Genomic DNA, 24600 nt, shown 5'->3' with positions numbered 1-24600 from the left:
GAAGGCAACCATTACTGGCTGAATACCGAAGTCCATTCTCTGTGGGTAAAAAAGGACATGTTAGCATGGTGAGCACTCCTGTGCTCATCTGTGTCCAACAGGCTACATGGCGGAGTTGGGTAGCACCGCTGCCCCAGTTCCGCATGCATCCCCCCCAATACCACCCCCTCACCTGTCGGCAGTTTGCACCGATACTTTGCCTTCCACACTGACCTCCTGACCCATCGATGCCTGGTACAGAGGCGCCTCTGACCACACCACCCTCCTCTGTTGGCAGGGGTACCGGTGGCTTGTTCTACCCATGCCAGTGTTATGCTCTGCAGCCCCTGTCTTACGCCACTTTGTGGGGTTCAATGTGGGTGTCCTCCTTGGGTGGGCCGTGTGCTACACCATCAGTAGGGTGACACTGGTACACTGGGTGGGGGGTTACTGTGTGCCACTGACTGCCTCCATGCTTTGTGCCACACTTGCAGGAAAGGCCAACTGATGGGGCTGGGCGATGGTGGGGGTACCTATTGGGACCGTAGCTGTAGTGTGCTGTGGGTCCTGTGTGTGGCACGCAATCTATGGCAACCTGTCTGGGGGCTGGATGGAGGGGAGCAGGGACGGAGAAGGCAGGCAGGGCTTGCAGACAGCAGTGGTCCTGCGGAGTCAGTGTCACGGGTGGGCCCTCTGCCCTTAGAGGGCCAGTGTGCCAAGGAAGGTGCCAACGGCTACGGTGCATGCGTCCGCTGTTCGGGGTGCATTCTGTTCATCCCCTTCTTCCCGTGCAGTGCGGCTGCGCTTCCGATGAATGATCCAAGGGGTAGCAGTACCTGATGGGCTACTGGGTACGCATGGCCACACCCATCGCATTGGTGGGTCAGCTGGGATCGGAGCGGTCCCACAGGTCTGGGGGCACCTGTACGACCAGTAGCGTTCCGCATGTTTACGGGGCACAGTGCGCAACCAGATGGCAGCCTTGCAGGCCGTGGCAATGGCGGTCCATGCCCGGCCACCCTGATCCCACAGTACACACCCCAAACTCATGGCCCGTTTCCGAGTCAGTCTCTGCCACTTCCCGGCCCTGGCAGACCGCTCCCCTCCCAACCCAGCGACACAACTGTCAGCCCACCATTGCGATTTTGGGGAACTATTTTTACCCCCACTCTCTCCCTCGGCAGCCATGGTGCCCGGCCCCCATTTTTAAATACCACAAGTGAATCACGCAGGCGTCGCTCCTGCCTGGCGATGGTGGAGCATCGCAGAGGCTCAGAGTATACCAGGCCAAACCCCGCAATGATATGTTAACGCACGCAAATGCACGTTTTACATGCTGACGACGGCCAGGGCATGGAGCGCATTGAAGCTGCCAGTGAGGCATCAGAGCACGGAGGCTGGTTCAGTGCCTGGTGCCAACCTCTATTTTCGGCTAACTTCCGATTCTCCGCTTGATTGCATTTCACAATTCCAGCATCATGAAGCGGAGAATCCAGCCAATTAGCTTTGGTCATCTCAATATTTACAACACTCCTGTTGGGGGAAGTAGTGGCACAGTAGTACTGTCACTGGAATAGTAATCCAGTATAACGCTCTGGAGACCTGGGTTTGAATCCCACATGGAAGATGGTGGAATTTGAAACAGGACAAATTCAAACCGGCCAATTATCGCCCCATCAGTCGACTCTAGATCATCAGTAAAATGATGGAAGGGGTCATCAACTGCACTAGCTTAGCCATAAACCTGCTCACTGATGCTCAGTTTGTATTCCGCTAGGGTCACTCTGCTCCTGGCGTCATTACACTTTGGTTCAAACACGGACAAAAGAGCTGAAATCCAGAGGTGAGCTGAGAGTGTCTGCTCTTGGCATCAATGCAGCATTTGATCAAGAATGGCACCAACAAGTCTAGCAAAACTGGAGTCAATTGGAATCAGGGAGAAAAATCTCCGCTGGTTGGGGTCATACCTGGCTCAAAGGAAGATGGTTGTTGGAGGTCAATCATCTCAGTTCCAGGACATCACTGCAGGTGTTCCTCAGGGTTGTGCCTGAGGCCCAGCCATCTTCAGCTGCTTCATTAATGACCTCCCTTACATCACAAGGCCAGAAGCAGGAATGTTTACTGATAATTGCACAATGTTCAGCACCATTCGCGACTCCTCAGATAAAGCAGTATGTGTCCAAATGCATCAAGATCTGGACAATATCCACAGGGAGGCGGTGGCATAGTGGTATTGCCACTGGACTAGTAATCCAAAGACCCATCATGGCAGATGGTGAAATTCGAATTGAATATAAAGTCTGGAATTCAATGTCTAACGATGACCATGAAACCATTGTCGAAGGTCATAAAAACACATCTGGTTCGCTTATGTGTTTTAGGGAAGGAAATCTTCAATTCTTACCTGGTCTGGCCTACATGTAATTCCAGATCGGCAGCAATGTGGTTGACTCTTTATGAAATGGCATATCAAGCGACACTCACATCCCATGAATGAATAGAAAAAATAAGGCTTGGGCTGACAAGTAGCAAGTAACATTTTGCAACAAGAGTCAATCTTGCCATTCAGTAGCATTCCCCTCGCTATCAATGTATTTGCACTGCGACACCTAATCCAGCGACTGAAACTACAGCGTGCAGCACCTTAAATGTGTTCAACGAAAAGTCAAAGCTTTAATAGCAAGACAGGTACCCGAGTGCTGAATCTAACACAATTTCCAATTCAATAGTGAATGAAAACCACATACCATATTAACTGGTACATAAAAATTGGAAATCTTAAAGCATCATGGTGATGAATCTAATTTTGCTGGCACAGATATCTTTCCTGTTTGCTTTTGCACCCTTTTCAAAGGTGCACCCCTATCCACGTTTCATTGAAATTCTAGGTACTGTCATGTGAGAGTACCTTTAAGAAATGGGTGTTTAAGAAATGTACCTTTAAGAAATGGAGCTGCTCATGTTACTGGAGTGATGTCAGAGTGTGGGTGGAGCTGAGCTCTACTTCTGCTTTTTAGTTTCAGTTTGAGAAAAAGCTGGGGTGTGTCTGTGTTTTTCAGTGAGCTGCATCTGAAGTTTAAACAAAGAGATGTACTGTTGATCTCTGCCATCCAAAGACTATCTATGGATCATTTGGTGAACTCAGAATTGTAAAAGCTCTCAGTATTGAATGTAAAACCTAATGTGCTCCTGTTTGAAAGTTTGTTAAGTCTTTTGGATGTTAAAAGGACAGCTTACAGGGTTACTTAGGGTTGTAGTCTTTGGGGTCGTATTTGAATTAATGGTTGCTTAGATGTTCACTGTTTGTTTTAAAAAAGGTTAACTTGCGTTCATAGAATAAACCTTGTTTTGTTTTTAAAAATACTTGTCAATTTCTGAAGTACCACACCTGTAGAGTGGGCCGTGTGCTCCCCATACCACAATCTATTAAAAGTTGTGGGTCAGGTGAACTCCATGATACACTTTGGGATTCTCTAAACCCTGACCCATAACAGTACCGTCTAAATGAACTTGGCATGGAAATCAGCAAAACAACTGTGTATTTACAATGTGTTAACGCCCCCACCTGTCAGTCTGCTCCCACGGGGGTATAGAATTCCAACCATAGTAACTGGAATAGGCCATGGGGCTCCTCGACCCTGCTCTGCCATTCAATCAAATCATAATAAGAAGTCTTACTACATCAGGAGCATCCTTCCTAGGAGCAGTGCTCCGAAAGCTAGTGATTTGAAACAAACCTGTTGGACTTTAACCTGGTGTTGTAAGACTTCTTACTGTGCTCACCCCAGTCCAACGCCGGCATCTCCACATCAATCAGATCATGTCTGCTTGGTATCTCAGTTCTATTTATCCTCCTAATTTAACACCAACAATAAACAAAATACACATGATTTACTGAATTGATTCAGAGTCTTCAGTGCAAAAATGGGGACAATGGAGGCACATCCAGGTACTTTATTCTAATTCCAACGTTACATGAGCTTCAAATTTAACAATCGTACATGCAGTTATTATGCTAAGAATACCAAATAGAATGCTGGCCGACAGTAATGCAATGTTTCGGCTTGAAACGAATTGGCAGTTAACAGATACATTTCCTCCCACAACAGGTTTGCTTCGTACTGACGGGATATTATTGTTGAATTTTGCCAGGAACACATCACACATTTTACCATGATCATAGCCAGCATCCTGGATAATAAAAGCATCAGGAAGGTATGAGCAGCACTTTAGAAAGGAATAACAATGAAAACCTGGTGAAACATGTATCTGATCTCAAAACGCACGGCCCTGTGCTCTAATATAGAATGGAGGGTATAAAACTTGAGGTATCCGAGAAGTTCAGTGTATTATGCTGTATGTACCGTTCTCTAGTCTCTGGAGTGCTTAAACTTTGAACTGAGAATCTTTTAGAACGGACTATACCCATGTTCATAGCAAATCTGGAATACCAGGCAGCACAGATCTTTTGAAATGCTTTCCGGCGAGCAGTGAAGAGAATGAAAATCTGTAGACCCTATTAATCAGAAAAAGCAATGTTTCAGGAAATCAACATCATCAGAAAACAATGCTGTAAAAATTATTGAACAAAAGCAATTTGGCCTATAAAATTATGGCCTGTAATGTCAAATTTGACTAATTACCAAAAAAACTAGGAGATTCAGTTTAGACCTCATTACCCTCCTCTGCAAAATCATGGCATCCACTGTCAGCCCTGCATTTGCCCCCCCCCCCCCTCTCAGGGTAGTGTCCTCTGCCCAACTTTATTCAATTGCGTCATCAGACACCTTTCCTCCTATTTATGTGTAAGAGTGGGCTTTCCATTGATAGGTGGTCCCATTCACAACCCCTCTGATAATGAAGCAGGCCGTGTCAGCCAATAGCAGGGCCTGGTTAACATCCAGGCTTGGGCTGACATTCACAGCACTTAAGTGACAGGCAATGACAACCTTCAACAAGAAAAAGTCCAGCTACCTCACCATGACCATCAACCACACCCTCATTACGGAGTCCCTTAATATCAGCGTCATGGACCAGACATGTAAACATCTTAGTTTCAAGCACAAGACAGGGATTGGATCGGGTACCAACCATATGTTGAGCGACTCACCCGCCTCCCTATTCCCTAAAAGACTAGTCACCGTCTGCACGGCTCAATTCAGGACTGAGATAAAATGACCAGCACTCACTTGGATGGATGCAGTTGTAATGGTACTCAAGAAGCTCAACACTATCCAGGACAGAAGTGTCCTATTGACCAGAACCTCAGCCGTTAACGTCAATAGCCACTTCTCTATCGCCAAATACGTTGTGTAATATACCGCAACAAATCACGAGGCTTCCTTCAGGAGCACCTCCAAGCCATGCAGTTCCTGTCACATTGAATGACAAGGGTAGCACTATTTTGAGCACACCATCACCGACACATTTTCCTCCAAATCAAACACCATCCTGCCTTGGGCATTTATCTTCGATCTCATGAGGTCAGAATCCAGGAATTCCCTACCTAACATCATCATAGGTGGACCACCTCCGCAACTTTCCGCAGTTCTGGTGCAGGGTCATCATGATCTAAAATGCTAACTGTGTTTCTCACCACAGATGCTGTCTGACCTGCTGAGTATTTCCAGCATTTTCGGTTCTTATTATCACAAGGACTTCAATGGTTCAATTGAAAGGCAACTAGAGATGGACAATAAATACAGCCTTATTAGTACTGCCCCATCTGGGGAACAAATAATAAAAATCCTTACACATATTACAAATAAACCCCATTACTGTATACCATCATATACTCCAAACTGAACTTTCTACCACATTTATCTCAACAGATATTCTTACTGAGACTGTGAGGATAGGATGGTCCAAGTTATAATTTTCTTAGATTGCCACTTATAGATCTACATAAGTTGCTTCCTCCTCATAACTGGAACTTCTGGCTTCCCTATGGCACCCTATCAAGGTGTTTGGAAACTAGAAACATCACACAAGCAGGTAGAGCTACACTTTGAGAAAGTTTAAAGCTCAAATTTGCAGCTTTCCCTTTGAGCATGCCTACTAACAATTCCTGCAGGGTCCACGAGATTGTCACTTTTTTTGTTGTTTTCTGTATTTGTTGACTTACCAGAAGCATTCCGCTGCTGGACACTAAGAAACACTTTTCCAACTATCCTTACATAGTTTCCCTTCGACTGCTGATACTGCCCTTTCAAAGTTAGAACAGTCAGAGTACCTATGTCCCAGCAACTTATGAACTGTTACATTTAGCTTGGTGGGGAGGGTGAAGGCAGACTTGGCGAGGTGGGATGGTCTTCCACTGTTGCTGGCAGGTCGGGTGGGGGGTTGCTAGGATCAGGAAGGTACTTCTGCGGAGAGGACAGCGGGCAGGGGGGGCTGGGCCTCCCGAATGTATTGTGTTATTACTGGGCGATGAATGCTGAAAAGGTGAGGAGTTGGGTCAGAAAGGCCAGGGAAGGAGGGGAGAGGAGTCCCTGTAGGTTAGAATGGAGGAGAGTCTGTGCAGGGGTTCGGGACTGAGGGTGTCGGCAACAGCGCCGCTCCTGATGACCCTGGGGAAATATTCTGGGAGTCCAGTGGTGGTGGCAATGCTGAAGATTTGGACGAAGGGTCCAGAGAGATGCCGATTAGGGGGAACCGTAGATTTGAGCCAGGGAAGTGGGATGGGAGGTTTCGAAGATGGTAGGAGAGGGGAGTTAGGGTATTAAAGGACTTGTTTCTGGGAGATCATTTTGCGAGGCTGGAGGAGTGGGGGAGAAATATGGACTGGGGCAGGGGAGGTATTTAGATATCTGCAGATCCGGGATTTTGCCAGAAAAGGAGGATCAGAGCTTCCCAATAGCGCCGACCTCCACATTGTTGGAAGAGGTATTGACGACAGGGGGAATGGAGAAGGAGTGGTGTCGATGATTTATGGGAAGATTCTGGGGGAGGACAAGGTATTATTGGAGGGGATTAAAGCTAAGTGGGAGGAAGAGTTGCGGAAGGTTATGGAAGACGGCCTGTGGTGTGAAGTACTCTGGAGCATAAATGCCTCAACCTAGTGTGCGTGGTAGGGGCTGACACAGTTGATGTTGGTATATAGGGCACTGGAGGGTGTGCAGAGGAGATTCACTAGGTTAATCCCAGAGCTGAAGGGGTTGGATTACGAGGAGAGGTCGAGTAGACTGGGACTGTACTCGTTGGAATTTAGAAGGATGAGGGGGGATCTTATAGAAACATATAAGATTATGAAGGGAATAGATAGGATAGATGCGGGCAGGTTGTTTCCACTGGCGGGTGAAAGCAGAACTAGGGGGCATAGCCTCAAAATAAGGGGAAGTAGATTTAGGACTGAGTTTAGGAGGAACTTCTTCACCCAAAGGGTTGTGAATCTATGGAATTCCTTGCCCAGTGAAGCAGTAGAGGCTCCTTCATTAAATGTTTTTAAGATAAAGATAGATTTTTTTTTAAGAATAAAGGGATTAAGGGTTATGGTGTTCGGGCCGGAAAGTGGAGCTGAGTCCACAAAAGATCAGCCATGATCTCATTGAATGGTGGAGCAGGCTCGAGGGGCCAGATGGCCTACTCCTGCTCCTAGTTCTTATGTTCTTATAGGGCACACCTCACGAGGGCGAGGATGAGCTGACTCTTTGAAGGGTGGTGGATGCATGTGAGCGCTATGGGAGGAGCCCCGCAAACCATGTTCACATGTTTTGATCCTGCCCGAAACTGGAGGGGTATTGGAGGGAGGTTTTTAAGGTTATCTCAGAGGTGGTGCATGTGAGATTCGAACCAGGGCCCTTAGAAGCCATTTTCGGGGTGTCGGACCAGCCCGGGCTGCAGGCGGGTGCGGGGGCAGGTGTCATAGCCTTCACCTCGCTGATTGCCTGAAGGCGGGTCCTGTTGGGGTGGAGGTCAGCTTCTCCGCCCTGTGCCTCGGCTTGGCAGGGGGACCTCCTGGAATTTTTGACGCTCGAGAAGGTGAAGTTTGAGTTGAGGGGGAGGATGGAAGGGTTCTACAATCCATGGGCATTGTTTACTTGCACTTTCAAGAATTGGATGTCATCGAACATTATGGGGGAGGGGGGCTATAGTGGGGGGGGGGGGGGGGGAAGTTGAGTATACTGTTTATTTTTTACTATATGTGGGAACCATGGATTTTCTTTTGGTATTTCTTGTTTTGTATTTGGGATGTAGGGGTGATGCTTGGGTTTGTATGTTGAAGAGGATGCTGGTTGGGGGATTGCTATTGTATTTGTTATTGTTGCTTATCTTTTGTTGGTTGTTTATTTGATGAAAAAATGGAAAATGAGGAGAATAAAAATATTTTTTTTTTTTTTAAAAATGAATGTTACGTTTTGGTTTTCTATGGCGTTAGGTATTCTAATAATTTACAATTCCTGTTATAACCAGACAGTTTCTAACCATTACTTTAAAAAACATTCAGTGTCATTGATGGAAGTTTGATCTTTTCATCTTTAATTTTAAGATAGGCATTTTAATGTTTTAAATTGTCCTCTGACTCTGCAATCACAGTTGACCGTAAGTAATCTACTTACTGTGATGAAATCCATGATTTGCAGGACCAGTGGGGGAGGGTATGCAAGTTACAAAGAACAAAGGACAAAGAAATGTACAGCACAGGAACAGGCCCTTCGGCCCTCCAAGCCCGTGCCGACCATGCTGCCCGACTAAACTACAATCTTCTACACTTCCTGGGTCCGTATTCCTCTATTCCCATCCTATTCATGTATTTGTCAAGATGCCCCTTAAATGTCACTATCGTCCCTGCTTCCACCACCACCTCCGGTAGCGAGTTCCAGGCACCCACTACCCTCTGCGTAAAAAACTTGCCTCGTACATCTACTCTAAACCTTGCCCCTCTCACCTTAAACCTATGCCCCCTAGTAATTGACCCCTCTACCCTGGGGAAAAGCCTCTGACTATCCACTCTGTCTATGCCCCTCATCATTTTGTAGACCTCCATCAGGTCTCCCCTCAACCTCCTTCGTTCCAGTGAGAACAAACCGAGTTTATTCAACCGCTCCTCATAGCTAATGCCCTCCATACCAGGCAACATTCTGGTAAATCTGCACGATGGCTTGGCAAATGATTGGTGGGTGCACTCTCTTTGGTCACAAAGCTTGTTTTCTTTTAAAGCAGCTCTTTTTTTAAATATAAATTTAGGGTACCCAATTATTTTTTTTCCAATTAAGGGGCAATTTAGCGTGGCAAATCCACCTAACTTGCACACCTTTGGGTTGTGGCAGATAGGGGGAGAATATGCAAACCACAGGGATAGTGACCCAGGGCCGGGATTCGAACCTGGGTCCTCAGCACCGCAGTCCCATTAAAACTGTTCTTAACCAAAAGAGAAACTAAGACTTTGGGTTTTTGGGAATGGCTGTGACCTAGGTTGCTTGAGAAGTGGAAACCAGACAAAAGGCAGAAAATTGAAATGGTTTGCCCAGTGGAGTTCAGGGCAAGCAACCTGTGAGGAGAAGAAAATCATGACAATACCCAAAAAAGATGTATTCCCGCAATTTACTTTTTCTCATTGAAAGTACGTTTTTGTTAAGGTTCTATCCATGACCTACAGTCTTAAGATTTACAGTCTGCCATGCTTTTATCTGAATTCTATCCAATGCAGCGTTTTCTACCTTTGCCCAATATTATAAACAGCAACAACAAAGTGCTCCTAATGTTTCTGGAAGAATGTTTCACAAACCTGAGTAGCATTAAGAGCGCAGAAGATACAGCTAAAGACAGCTTGTGTTTCATCACGCTGTATAAGCATCAAATAACCTAGACTCCAGGTTAAACACAACACAATGGCTACCGATAACGATCCCATCAACTTCTTGGCTGAGGTCGCTTGTTTGGCACTAAAGAAAGCATAAAGAAGTGTTTGTCAAAATCAAAGCTGTTTACTGATTTTGATAAAATTATACACAATACCTTCTACTATTTCTCAATAAAATATTAAAGTGGTCTTTACAGTCTGGTTCACGTATTACAAGAATAAATGAATTGTTTCTCACTTGGCTATATGCCTTATTAAATGGCTTTAGACTTTACAGCCCTGCTACAAAACAGGAAGTTGCATACAGCAACTTCCTGGGGGGAGTTATTAGGATTTTCATTTCTACGTGAAAATAACTGACCTGAGCTTTGAAATGGCATTTGTGGATGGGCTATTCCTAATGACAGGTTATTGAAAAGGCAGCAGGGTGTCGCAGTGGTTAGCACTGCTGCCTCACAGCATTGAGGTCCCAGGTTCGATCCTGGCTCTGGGGCACTGTCCGTGTGGAATTTGCACATCCTCCCCATGTTTGCATGGATTTCGCTCCCACAACCAAAAGATGTGCAACGTAGGCGATTGGCCACGCTAAATTGCCCCTTAATTGGAAATAATTAATTGGGTACTCTAACTTTTTTTAAAATTTGACATCCGATGAGGTGGGGTCTGTATATGCATGACAAAGGGTGCACACAACCTATATGTAATAATTTACCATAACTAGACAAACAAAAGGAAATGGAAAGGATTAGGGTGGCATACGTTTATGCCTTGTGCCACTGACTAAAAGATCCAAATCCCAGAGAATGAGTTGACAATTAGATGAATTGTAAAGTGCATGGGCAAAAGAGAAGATACTAAAAAGAAATTTCCGCTGCAGGAATACACCTATATCACCACAGAATCTCCTAGTTGCTAAATCAAAAATGCATACATCATAGTGAATTAATACAATCCACTCTTTCCGGCCACAAAGGATTATTTGAATAAGAGGGGCCAAGTTGGGTGGCTCAAAATTGAAATTTATCTCAGTGCGAAGGAAATTAATAAATAATACGTTGTCATACCTGCAAGTGCCATGGTCTTTGTTGAACAGCACCAACATTGTCACTAAAGCAAACATGACAAAATTAAATAGCAGTAATATCCCGACTGGAATAAGAAATCCCCACAGCAGTGGCTTTGACAGATCCAGGTTCCCGTGTAGGTCAAAACCAGAAAGCCAACAGCTGAAAACAGAGATTACAGCCAGAGTCTGATTATAAAGTTACTGAACATGCAACAAAAGGAGATTCATTCACTCATTTTAAAATCCATACAAAAAACACTTTGGAGTATGAAAATCCTCCTGTCAAAAATGTTTTGCTTACATAGCATGACATAGAGCACAAGGGTAACAGCGCAGAAAAGAGGTTGTTTTGGTGTTTATGTTCCTCGTGAGCCTCCTCCCACTCTTCTAACTCCATCAACGTATCCTGTTTATCTAGCTTTCCCATGAAATGCATCTATGCCACTCGCCTCAACAACACCTTGTGGTCATCATGGGTTATGACCATTCTCACCATTCACTGGGTAAAATAGCTTCCCGTGAAATCGCTGTTGTTTACTTTCAGAGGACACTTTGCTTTAAGGACAGGAGTATCAGATCACGCAGATCACAATAAGCTATTCAACCATTGGGTAGAAGATACAAAAGTCTGAGAACACGCACCAACAGATTCAAAAACAGCTTCTTCCCCTCTCTTACCAGACTCCTGAATGACCCTCTTATGGACTGAACTGATCTTTCTACGCATCTTCTTTACTATTGTAGCACTATACTCTGTATACTACACCCAGTGTCTATGTTTTTATATTGTGTATTTATATTATGTCCTATGTTTTTCTCATGCATGGAATGATCTGCCTGGTCTGTACACAGAACAATGCTTTTCACTGTACTTCGGTACATGTGACAATAAATCTAAATCTAAGTCAGCGCACCTGGAGGAAACCCACGCAGACGCAGGGAGAAAGTGCAAACGTCACACAGTCACCAAGGCCAGAATTGAACCCGGGTCTCTGACTCTGTGAGGCAGGAGTGCTGACCACTTTACCACCGTGCCACCTGAGGAACGACATCATATTATGCTTTTTTTTAAGAAAATATTTTATTGAGGCATTTATAATTTTACCAACCCCTCGAGGCAAATTCAATGTTCCCAAGTCTGAGAAACCCCGCAATGTCACTACCCCATACCCCCGACTTCGGGGGCTCCGAGTCCCTCCATCCAGTAAGATCTGTCTCTGGGCCACCAGGTTGGCAAAGGCCAGGACATCGGCCTCTCTCACCCCCTGGGCTCCCGGATCTTCTGACACACCAAAGATCGCCACCTCTGAACTCGGCACCACCCGAGTCTTTAAAACGTCTGACATGACGTCAGCAAACCCCTGCCATAAACTGCTCAGCCTCGCACATGCCCAAAACATATGGATATGCTTAGCAGGACCCTTTGCACAGCGCCCACACCTATCCTCCACCCCCTCAAAGAACCGCTCATCTGGGCCACAGTCATGTGCGCCCTGTGGACCACCTTAAACAGTATCAGGCTGAGCCTGGCACACGACGAGGATGCATTGACTTGTCTCAGGGCCTCTTCCCACCCAGCTCTTCTTCCCACTTTCTCTTCACCTCCCCTATCAGGACTCGCTCCCACTCCATCAGTTCCTTGTAGATCTCTGAAACCTTCCCCTCTCCTACTCCTGTTCTTGACACTACCTTATCCTATAGCCCCTGGTGCGGCAGGTGCAGGAAGGTCGAAACCTGCCTCCGCACAAAATCCCTCACTTGCAGATACCAGAACCCATTCCCCCCCTGGCAACTCAAACTCCTGCTCCAACTCCTCGAAGCTTAGGAAGCCCTCATCAATAAAAGGATCTCCAAATCTCTCGATCCCTGCCTGCTGCCATCCATATTATGCTTTTTGAACACTAATTTTCAACTATACAATATGGTTATACATTGAACCTCAGTCTCTGTCCCAGACTATCCATGGAGCATCATCAGAAAAGTTGACTAATTTATTATAATTTTCATGATTTGAAATATAAAATGATCATACAATACTCACAACTCCTCTTGCCGATAATTCAGTGCGTTATCTGTCTTGTAGGCAGCTGCTAAAGTTATTATAACAATAACTGCTGGAAGACCTGAGGAATACATTATTGAAACCAAATGATGTTTCACTTATTAGATAGAAATACTATTTTTCTCTAAATATAACTCTCCCTAATACAATTCAGAATTTGTCAATTTATTACAACCAAAATCATCAAAGCCCCAAATATTGGAATATTTTGAATTTCCATTTAATACTGTAAAGTTGTATGTTAACAATATTTTTACCAACATTTACCGTTCAGAATTAATACGTCAAAATGAACAGCAAATGCAGTGAATTACACAGAGCTCTTCCAGAACAAAAATACCGGGGAAAGTTTTCATCTTCACCCATTGTGGAACTTACCTGTTTACATTCCAACTAAGAAAATTGAGAAAAAAAAGGGGGGTGGCACAGTGGTTAGCACTGCTGCCTCACAGCGCCAGGGACCCGAGTTCGATTCTGGCCTTGGGTGACTGTCTGTGTGGGGTTTGCACATTCTCCCCATGTCTGCTTGGGTTTCCTCCGGGTGCTCCACTTTCCTCCTACAGTCCAAAGATGTGCAGGTTAGGTGGGGTTATGGGATAGCATGGGGGAGTGGGCCGAGGTACACGTTAAATTGTCCCCTAATTGGAAAATATATATATTTTTTAAATCACTGTCTTATGAACATACCCATTAACCCTTACAAAATCCTATTATCCACTGCCCTGAAAAGAGATTTTTTAAAAATTGACATTTTGCCTTTGTATTATGCTTTTAAAACTTATGTATTAAGTTTTATACTTTTTCCAGTTGTATATGGACAATCTGCTTTATTACTTGTTTATTCTGGATATTGAATTTAATATACAATACTTTATTATGCCATGGATGTGAATTGGGTACATATGTAACTATTCTGTATATGCATATGTAGATTAGATATGCACTTCAAGAGTCATTTTATGGAAATTCTTTAAATCATACTTCATTAATCTGCGTATTATTCTTTCTCTGGTACATTTTACTTCCTTTCTATTAACAAGTGCAACAAATAGAACATCCATATATTGTTTGTGTTATTAGTAAAAATGAGAAAGGAATAGCGCTGATTGGCTAAGACTAAAAGCACTTGTATCCCATGTTTGCACCTACACATGAAGCAATACTGGCCAAAACATTTACCATCCCATTCATGGTAAAAAAGAGAGATTCACTTTGTATTGGAGTCGTGCAAAATATTATAAAGGAATAATTGCTTAAGGTTAACTGATCTCTTACCCCATCCAACCGCTGAAATCCATATTAAGAAATGTCGTGGTAGTGGTTTGAACACGCGAACCAGAAGCACATACATCTGTGCGCCATACAATGCTGACCAAGTGAACGTCGCCATTAGAAAATAATGAAGCATGGCAGCAGCAGCAGTGCAGGAGTAAACCTCTGGTGGATTGGATCGGTCGGAAGATAGGACGATGTTTTCTGTATTGTTTGCACCACTTCTTTTTTCATTCCGAGCATTGGGGTTGTATATTCCAAAAATGAAGGTCAAATTAACCATGAACATCGATGCGCAAAGACTTACAGTCACCCATGTAAGTGAGGTCTTGCGTGCTTGCCTGAAGAGAAATTCCTCATTACAGAGAGTTTTGCTTCCATTTTAAACAACAGATTAGGACATGCATAGTAAATACAGCTTTTCAGCATATCAGTTTGGAGGACACATCTAACAACAGCATATTCTATCTCAAAAAGGGTAGATCAAGAGCTGTTCCTTATTTTCTTGTGACAAAATTCCTTAACAGCAAACTTTGTGACAAAATTCCTTTAAAAGCAGTTTCTAAGTCCACCTAAGGTAGCCCAGCACTATTATGGTGCCATCTTCTGACCTGCTAATTAGATCCAACTTCTTTCTCCTGCATAAACAATGACTTGCTTTCAGTTCCTTTAAGTTACAAAAAAGTTGCAAGGTGCCTCACAGGAGCTTTATCAGGCAAAGTCTAACACCAAGATACAAAGGTTTAATCATGACAGATGACCAAAAGTTGGGATATATGGATGTACTTAAAGAGGAGAGAGAGGTATAGAGGCAGAGCCATTGGCCCATAACTTCAGCAGAGTGGCAATCTCCAGCAGATTGCCACTCTCGCCAAACTTACCTGCCCTGGGATACCAAAGACCCTGTCTCCCCAAACGTCCTTACTCAGGCTGGGTGAAACAGGAGCAGCGAAGCACACCCCCAGCAGCGTCGTCATGGAGCAACTGGGGCGCAGAGAGGCAAGTCATTCGCCCACCTTTTTTTAAAAGCAAGGGGAGGTTTAAAGGGACGATTTACAGGGAGCAGTTAAGTTTTAAAGTTGAGGGAATGGGGGTGTTGGGGCAGGTCACACCAAGAGGAGTTGGAAAAAGGTCGATTGGGTGGGGGGGGGGGGGGGGGTTGGTTTGTCCGGGAGGTGTTCGGGTCAGGCCTGGGGTGGGAATGGGGGTAGTGTGGGGGTCCCCTGGGAGGGGCCGTGTTTGTGTGGGTGTATCGTGGGAGGCTGGGGGTCTGGGTGTTTAAATAGTTATTCTGGGACTTCCGGGTGCGGCGATGACCAGCTGAGTCGCACGTTTCGGCAGCTCCCGGTGAAACGGACTTTTGGGCTCTTGATAGGAGCCCCAACGGCAATTTTGACAGCTAAAAACACTGTGCGGTAAACCAGAAGGGAATCCTCCCTGGATACGGATGAAAAAAGGAGGAGAAAGCGGCCGGATTGCAGTGGATCCTTTAGAACAGCGGCAAGGAAGGCAAGTAAAAACCAAGATGGCGTCGGAAGGTGGCAGTTTAACATGGGGCCCTGAACAACAAGAGTTCATGAAATGCTGTGTGGAAGAGATCAAAAAGGAACTGAAGAAAGAGCTGTTGGCCCCGATACTACAGGCGATCGAAGGGCTAAAGGAGGAACAAAAGACCCAGGAGCGGGAGCTTCGGGTCATGAAGGCAAAGGCAGCCGAGAATGAGGACGACATACAGGGCCTGGTGGTGAAGACGGAGGCGCATGAGGCACATCAGAAACCATGTGTGGAAAGGTTGGAGGCACTGGAGAACAACGCAAGGAGGAACAACCTGAGGATTCTTGGCCTTCCTGAAGGTGCGGAGGGAGCGGACGTCGGGGCACATGTGAGCACGATGCTGCACTCGTTAATGGGAGCGGAGGCCCCGATGGGTCCGTTGGAGGTGGAGGGAGCATACCGAGTGATGGCGCGAGGACCAAGAGCAGGAGAAATTCCCAGAGCCATAGTGGTGAGATTCCTCCGTTTTAAGGATAGAGAAATGGTCCTTAGATGGGCAAAGAAAACTCGGAGCAGTAAATGGGAGAACGCGGTGATCCGCGTTTATCAAGACTGGAGTGCGGAGGTGGCGAGAAGGAGGGCGAGCTTTAATCGGGTCAAGGCGGTGCTTCATAAAAAGAAGATAAAATTTGGAATGCTGCAACCGGCAAGACTGTGGGTCACATATCGAGGGAGGCACCACTACTTTGAGACGGCGGATGAAGCGTGGACTTTTATTGTGGAAGAAAAACTGGAATGAGCGTGTTATTAAAAAGAACGTTTGAACAAAGTGGTGGGGCGAATGTGGGGGGCTAAAAAGGGGGGAAAGAGGAGTTTTATGTACTAATCCTGCGATGTGGTAACTTTTCTCTCTTCCACAGGTGGTGATGGGGGAGGAGGGGAGGTGGAGGAGATGGGGCGTTGGCCATTGGGGGCGGGGCCAAGGGAGAAGCGCGGGCTTGGTTCCCGCGCTATGATAATCATGGCGGGAATAGAGAAGCAGGAAGGAGGGGGCGTCGCACGGTGCGAGCCGAGGTCACGGGGGGGAAGCCGAGGTCGGCCAGAGTTTGCTGACTTCTGGGAGCAACATGGGGGGAGTAATTACGCTAGCGGGGGATCCAGCGCGGGGGGTGGGAGGGGGGAATTACTGGGTTGCTGCTGCTGGGGAGAGGGGGGTGCTGGTATGGGAGGGGATGGGCGGGGGGGCACCGCCTGGGGGAGATACAGCTGCGTGGGAACCGGGTGAGGAGCTGGAAAAAGGGGATGGCTAATCGACAAGGGGGGGGGGTAGGAAGCCCCCCAACCCGGCTGATCACGTGGAACGTGAGAGGGCTGAACGGGCCGATAAAGAGGGCACGGGTACTCGCACACCTTAAGAAACTTAAGGCAGATGTGGTTATGTTACAGGAAACGCACCTGAAACTGATAGACCAGGTTAGGCTACGCAAAGGATGGGTGGGGCAGGTGTTCCATTCGGGGCTAGATGCGAAAAACAGGGGTGTGGCTATATTAGTGGGGAAGCGGGTAATGTTCGAGGCAAAGACTATAGTGGCGGATAACGGGGGCAGATACGTGATGGTGAGTGGCAAACTACAGGGGAGACGGTGGTTTTGGTAAACGTATATGCCCCGAACTGGGATGATGCCAATTTTATGAGGCGGATGCTAGGACGCATTCCGGACCTAGAGATGGGAAAGCTGATAATGGGGGGAGATTTTAATACGGTGTTGGAACCAGGGCTGGATAGGTCGAAGTCCAGGACTGGAAGGAGGCCGGCAGCAGCCAAGGTACTTAAAGATTTTATGGAGCAGATGGGAGGTGTAGACCCGTGGAGATTTAGCAGACCTAGGAGTAAGGAGTTCTCGTTTTTCTCCTATGTCCATAAAGTCTACTCGCGAATAGACTTTTTTGTGCTGGGAAGGGCGTTGATCCCGAAGGTGAGGGGAACGGAGTATACGGCTATAGCCATTTCGGATCACGCTCCACACTGGGTAGACTTGGAGATAGGGGAGGAAACAGGAGGGCGCCCACCCTGGAGAATGGACATGGGACTAATGGCAGATGAGGGTGTGTGTCTAAGGGTGAGGGGGTGCATTGAAAAGTACTTGGAACTCAATGATAATGGGGAGGTCCAGGTGGGAGTGGTCTGGGAGGCGTTGAAGGCGATGGTTAGAGGGGAGCTGATATCAATAAGGGCACATAAAGGGAAGCAGGAGAGTAAGGAACGGGAGCGGTTGCTGCAAGAACTTTTGAGGGTGGACAGACAATATGCGGAAGCACCGGAGGAGGGACTGTACAGGGAAAGGCAAAGGCTACATGTAGAATTTGACTTGCTGACTACGGGCACTGCAGAGGCACAATGGAGGAAGGCACATGGTGTACAGTACGAATATGGGGAGAAGGCGAGCAGGTTGCTGGCACACCAATTGAGGAAAAAGGGAGCAGCGAGGGAAATAGGGGTAGTGAGGGATGAGGAAGGAGAGATGGAGCGGGGAGCGGAGAGAGTGAATGGAGTGTTCAAGACATTTTATAAAAAAATTATATGAAGATTCCGCTTTGTGTTTCAGTGCCTCCCGGTGGTGATCACGAAGGCTTTTTTAAAAAAGGATTGAAAAGAGCATCATGGGTTTTGTGTGGGCCGGGAAGACCCCGAGAGTGAGGAAGGGATTCTTACAGCGTAGCAGGGATAGGGGGGGGGCTGGCACTACCGAGCCTAAGTGAGTATTATTGGGCCGCTAATATTTCAATGGTGAGTAAGTGGATGGGAGAGGAGGAGGGAGCGGCGTGGAAGAGATTAGAGAGGGCGTCCTGTAGGGGGACTAGCCTACAGGCTATGGTGACAGCCCCATTGCCGTTCTCACCGAGGAACTACACCACAAGCCCGGTGGTGGTGGCTACACTGAAGATTTGGGGACAGTGGAGACGGCATAGGGGAAAGACTGGAGCCTTGGGGGGGTCCCCGATAAGAAACAACCATAGGTTTGCCCTGGGGGGAATGGATGGGGGATATGGAATGTGGCAAAGAGCAGGAATAACGCAACTGAAAGATCTGTTTGTGGATGGGAAGTTCGCGAGTCTGGGAGCGCTGACCGAGAAATATGGGTTGCCCCAAGGGAATGCATTCAGGTATATGCAACTGAGGGCTTTTGCGAGGCAACAGGTGAGGGAATTCCCGCAGCTCCCGACACAAGAGGTGCAGGACAGAGTGATCTCAAAGACATGGGTGGGGGATAGTAAGGTGTCAGATATATATAGGGAAATGAGGGACGAAGGGGAGACTATGGTAGATGAACTAAAAGGGAAATGGGAAGAAGAGCTGGGGGAGGAGATCGAGGAGGGGCGGTGGGCAGATGCCCTAAGCAGGGTAAACGCGTCGTCCTCGTGTGCCAGGCTAAGCCTGATTCAGTTTAAGGTATTACACAGGGCGCATATGACTGGAGCACGGCTCAGTAAATTTTTTGGGGTGGAGGATAGGTGTGCGAGGTGCTCAAGAAGCCCAGCGAATCATACCCATATGTTTTGGTCATGCCCGGCACTACAGGGGTTTTGGATGGGGGTGACAAAGATGCTTTCAAAAGTAGTGGGGATCCGGGTCGAACCAAGCTGGGGGTTGGCTATATTTGGGGTTGCAGAAGAGCCGGGAGTGCAGGAGGTGAGAGAGGCCGATGTTTTGGCCTTTGCGTCCCTAGTAGCCCGGCACAGGATATTGTTAATGTGGAAAGAAGCCAAGCCCCCGGGGGTGGAGACCTGGATAAATGACATGGCAGGGTTTATAAAGCTAGAGCGGATTAAGTTCGTTCTAAGGGGGTCGGCTCAAGGGTTCACCAGGCGGTGGCAACCGTTCGTCGAATACCTCGCAGAAAGATAGATGGAATGGAAAAAAAGAAGGCAGCAGCAGCAGCCCAGGATCGGGGGGGGGGGGGGGGGGGGGGAGGAGGAACCAGAAGGACTCTCAGGGTTGTTAATATATACTGTATAATATGTATAGGTCGTTGCTACAGATAATTATATATTGGACTGTTAAATTATATTTTGGAGAGTGTTACTTGTGATAAGGCAGTTGCCAATTAGGGTTAGTTTTCATTTTTGTTATTTATTATTTATTCATTTTTTTTTTGTTTATAAAATAGGTCATTGTTATTTGTGTTGTTAGAATATTGTGTAAAGGATGCACAATGTACTGTGTTGGTTGACCAAAAATTTTCAATAAAATATTTATTAAAAAAAATAGTTATTCTGGAGCTAGAAGTATTTTTTTCCTTCTAACTCTTTCAGAGTAACTATCAGGGCAAAACTGGCTGAACTATCCGAAATTAGCGATTGGATTCTCTTCTGTCGAATGGTTCCTAACGCAGAGGAAAGTTAGCACTTCTGGGCAATTGCTGGGTAAACCCTTATGTGGGAACTTCCCAGAGGGATTCCCAGTGTATCATAGGAGTATCACTTAAATGCCACGGCAGGGAACCCGGACGTTTGACCAAAGCAGGAGAGACCTCCAGAACTTAGGACCTAAGCACTTGAAGTCACTGCTGCCAATGGCAGAGTGATAAATATCTGGGATGAACAAAAGGCCACAATTGGAGGAGCTCAGAAAGCAGGTTGTAGGGCATTTTGATAAAATTTGGGCAGTGTGCGAAATGTGTTTATCTGAAACCAAGTAAAATCTTGGCGCACTCTAGGGCGCATTTAGAATTTGGTTGGATCCATTGAAGCATTGCAATGAAAAAACTCTTTGCATCCAATTAACAAGTCCCAGAGTACCAGAGGTCTGGCATCTGTTTTTAGGTCCAGGACGTAAAAAAATGACACTGATGCATTATAAAGCAGCTTGAAATTATAACTGTACTAATATATTTGCCACTGTTAACATTGCCACTGTTAACATTGTTTCAAGTTCTTACCTGGTGACAATTTGAAATGCAATGGTGATGGTTAACCCAGCTATTGAAAACCCAGATCCAATATAGGACACAATGTTTAATGGTTCAGTGTAGGTGTAATTCCGTCTGAAGCTCTATCATAACAAAAATAAAGAATTGGTCACAATTGCGCTTTGGAAATTATGTTGTTTTCGAACAAATGTCTGTCTATTTGAAACATCAAAACTTCAACTTTTGCAACATTCTCATTTTGGACTAGCCAATCCCAGGGCATTACTCACTGAGTTTGCTCCATCTAGATCAACTTTAATTGATGGGCCAAATGGCCTCCTTCTGCCCTGGAACAATTCTGTGATTCTGTGAATCAGTACAGTAGTTTTCATAGATATCTGATCACCTCTTGGCTTTGTGGCAATGGATAGAATTATTAAGGCAAGGAGAAGAAGATCTGCTGCATGTAGGAGGTTCAATCCTCCAAAAGTGAGGTTGGATCAGGATCCTGACATCATCCTGCCCTCCTCAGGTTTCAACCAGATGGATTCGGAGGCAAGCTGGGAATGCCCTTGTACTATTATTTAATGGTTAAATATCCAATTAAGCTATTAAACGGTGTTTCAACTAATGATTCTGACTTTAACAGCCAGTGAGCTTATTCCCTAAGCTGTCAGCAACTCTCCAAAGTCAACCAGGTGACTATACAACGGAAGTGCTCCTTCAGTGAAATTGACAGGCTGGGAAAATGTTTATTAATGAAACTGAAAACTGTAGTCATGGCTAGATGAGAGACTGCTTGTTAAATTGTTATACTATCCATAAAGAGCTAGATTAATAACTCAAAATATTTGTAAATTATGTGAATGTATGCCAAAAGGAATGAAACCGTATGGACCACACGGCATCGACCTAGGCACTGGAAAGAATAAAGGCAAATCCAGGCCCTGCAAAGTCCTCCTTACTGGGGGCTTGTGCCAAAATTGGGAGAGCTGTCTCACAGATGAGTCAAGCAACAGCCTGACTCACAGAACCATACTCACAGAATCATACCTGACAGATAATGTCCCTGACACCACCATCATCATTCCTGAGTATGTCTTGTCCCACTAGCAGGACAGATCCAGCAGAAGTGGCAGCAGCACAGTGGTATAGTGTCGGGAGGGAGTTGCCTTGGGAGTCCTCACCATCGACTCTGGACTCCATGAAGTCTCATGGCACCAGGTCAAACATGGGCAAGGAAACCTCATACTGATTGCCATGTACTGTCCCCCCCCCCCCCCCCCCCCCCACCACCTCAGCTGATGAATCAATGCTCTTCCATGTTGAACACCACTGAGAGTGGCAAGGACATTGAATTCCCCACCCCGAGAACATTCTATGTCCATCACCAAGAGTTGCTCAGTAGTACCACCACAGACCGAGCTGGCCGAGTCCTAAAGGACATGGCTGCTAGACTGGGACTGCAGCAGGTGGTGAGGGAACGAACAAGAGTGAAAGACATACTTGACCTCATCCTCATCAATCTGCCTGCTGCAGGTGCATCTGTCTGTGACAGTATCGGTAGGAGTGACCACCACACAGTCGTTGTAGAGAAAAAGTCCCGTCTTCACATTGAGGATACACTCCATCGTGTTGTGTGTCACTACCACCGTGCTAAATGGGATAGACTTTCAACAGATCTAGCAACTCAAGACTGGGCATCCATGAGGCGCTGTGGGCCATCAGCAGCAGCACAATTGTACACAACCACAACCTGCAACCTCATGGACCGGCATATCCCCCACTCTACCATTACCACCAACCAGGGGATCAACCCTGGTTCAATGAAGAGTTCAGGAGAGCATGCCAGGAGCAACATCAGGCATTCCTAAAAATGAAACGACAACACAGGGCTACTTGTGTGCCAAACAGCAAAAGGCAGCAGGTGATAGACAGAGCTAAGCGATTCCACAATGAACTCATCAGATCTAAGCTCTGCAGTCCTGCCACATCCAGCCGTGAATGGAGGTGGATTATTAAACATCTCACTGGAGGAGGAGACGTCACAAATATCCCCATCCTCAATGATGGAGGAGCTCAGCAGATATGTGCAAAAGATAATGTTGGTGCATTTGTGACAATCTTCAGCCAGAAATGCCAAGTGGATGATCCATCTCGGTCTTCTCCAGAGGTCCCCAGCATCACAGATGTAAGTATTTAGTCAATTTGATTCACCCCAAGTGATATCAAGAAAGGCTGAAGGCACTGGATATGGCAAAGGCTACGGGCCTAACAATATTCCAGCAATAGTACTGAAGACTTGTGCTCCAGAACATGCCACACCCCTAGCCAAGGTGCACCAGTACAGCTACAACATTGGCATACCAGGGTATGTTCTTGTTATAACCTGCCTGCTTACCACTAGCTGGGGACTAATGGCAATCCCACAATATTTTGGGAGTATGAGCTTCCCCAATGAGGGGGCAGAGAAATCATTAACAGATTCCATGCATAAATAAAGTTGGCCAGTTTGGGACCGGCTAGAGGAGAGTGAGCAGCAAGGGAAGTTGCTGCTGTTGTATATATATGTTATTGTAAATAAATGTTATTTCTTTCTATCCTTCAACTCGTGCTGGATTCTTCGTGGCCCTCACAAAATTTCTGTATACAAGAAACAGGACAAATCCAACCAGGCCAATTGCTGCCCCATCAGTCTACACACACTCACCAGGAAAAGTGCTATCAAGTAACACTTACTCAGCAATAACATGCTCACGGATGCTCAGTTTGGGTTCTGCCAGGGTCCTGATCTTATTGCAACCTTGGTTCAAACATGGACAAAAGAGCTGAATGTCAGAGAGGAGGTGGAAGTGACTACCCTTGACTTCACAATTGCATTTGACCAAGTGTGACATCGTGGAGCCCCAGCTAAACTGGAGTCGGTGGGAATTGGGGAAAACCCTGCGCTGGTTGGAATCATACCTGGCACAAAGGAAGATGGTTGTGGTGGTTGGAGGTCAATCATCTGAGCTGCAGGACATCAGTGCACAAGTTTCTCAGGGTAGTGTCCTAGCACACCCATCTGCAGCTGCCTGATCAATGATCTTTCATCCATCATAATGTCAGAAGTGGGTATGTTCGCTGATCATTGCACAATGTTCAGTACCATTCATGACTCCTCAGATATTGACAAGTGGCAAGTAACATTCGTGCCACTTCCAACAGGAGAGGATTGAATAATCGCCCGTGACATTCAATGGCATTACCACCACTGAATCCTCACCATCAACATTCTGGGAGTTACCATTGACCAGAAACTGAACTGGACTAGCCATATAAATACTATAGCTACCAAAGCAGGTCAAAGGCTAGCAATTCTGCAACGAGTAACTCACCTCCTGATCCACCAAAGCTTGTCCATCACCTACCAGGCACAAGTCATGTAATGGAATACTCTCCACTTGTCTAGAGGAGTGCAGCTCCAACAGCACTCAAGAATCTCAACACCATCCAGGGCAAGGCAACCCGCTTGATTGATCCCCACTTCCACAAACATGCAAACCTTCACCACTGACAAACAGTGGCAGCCGTGTGTACCATCTACAAGATGCACTGCAGGAACTCACCAAGGTTCCTTAGACAGCACCTTACAAACCCAAGCCCACTACCACTTAGAAGGGCAAGAGCAACAGATACCTTGGAACTCCACCATTTGAAGTTTCCCCTCCAAGTCACTTAGCACCCTGATTTGGAAATATATCGCCGTTCCTTCACTGTCACTGGGTCAAAAATCTGGAACTCCCTCCCTAACAGCACTGTGGGTGTACCTGTACCACACAGACTGCAACAGTTCAAGAAGGCAGCTCACCACCACCTCCTGAAGGGCAACTAGGATGGGCAATAAATGTTGGCCTAGCCAGCGATGCCCACATCCTCTAAATTAATAAAAAATAACCTGGAATGTCACCGTTTACTGCTGTATTGTAGCCATGTGCTGAGAAACAGTGTATCAGTCCATTAGTCCACCATATGC

The 24600-nt window shown here is 46.3% G+C and overlaps 1 protein-coding gene across 9 annotated transcripts in view; it reads right to left on the bottom strand.

Moving 5' to 3' along the window:
* Positions 1–3918: 3918 nt before the first annotated feature.
* Positions 3919–24600, bottom strand: part of adgrg7.1 (adhesion G protein-coupled receptor G7, tandem duplicate 1) — a 69277-nt gene continuing 48595 nt past the window's right edge. For 3 of the 9 annotated variants that reach the window (XM_072513545.1, XM_072513548.1, XM_072513546.1), the window contains 6 exons: positions 20616–20728; positions 14185–14522; positions 12889–12970; positions 10846–11007; positions 9707–9863; positions 3919–4495 (listed from right to left, as the gene is read on the bottom strand). In XM_072513545.1, coding sequence (XP_072369646.1) covers positions 4277–4495; positions 9707–9863; positions 10846–11007; positions 12889–12970; positions 14185–14522; positions 20616–20728 — 1071 coding nt within the window. In that variant the 3' untranslated portion in view covers positions 3919–4276. Of the gene's footprint in view, positions 4496–5485; positions 5662–9706; positions 9864–10845; positions 11008–12888; positions 12971–14184; positions 14523–20615; positions 20729–24600 lie in introns of all 9 variants that reach the window. The other 6 variants (XR_011948640.1, XR_011948644.1, XR_011948639.1 and 3 more) reach the window with 6 other exon arrangements.

This window comes from Scyliorhinus torazame, chromosome 8 (assembly GCF_047496885.1).
Source record: "Scyliorhinus torazame isolate Kashiwa2021f chromosome 8, sScyTor2.1, whole genome shotgun sequence".
Lineage (NCBI taxonomy): Eukaryota > Metazoa > Chordata > Chondrichthyes > Carcharhiniformes > Scyliorhinidae > Scyliorhinus > Scyliorhinus torazame.
The sequence above is the reverse complement of the archived record's forward strand: the minus strand, read 5'-3'. Positions and strand labels throughout refer to the sequence as shown.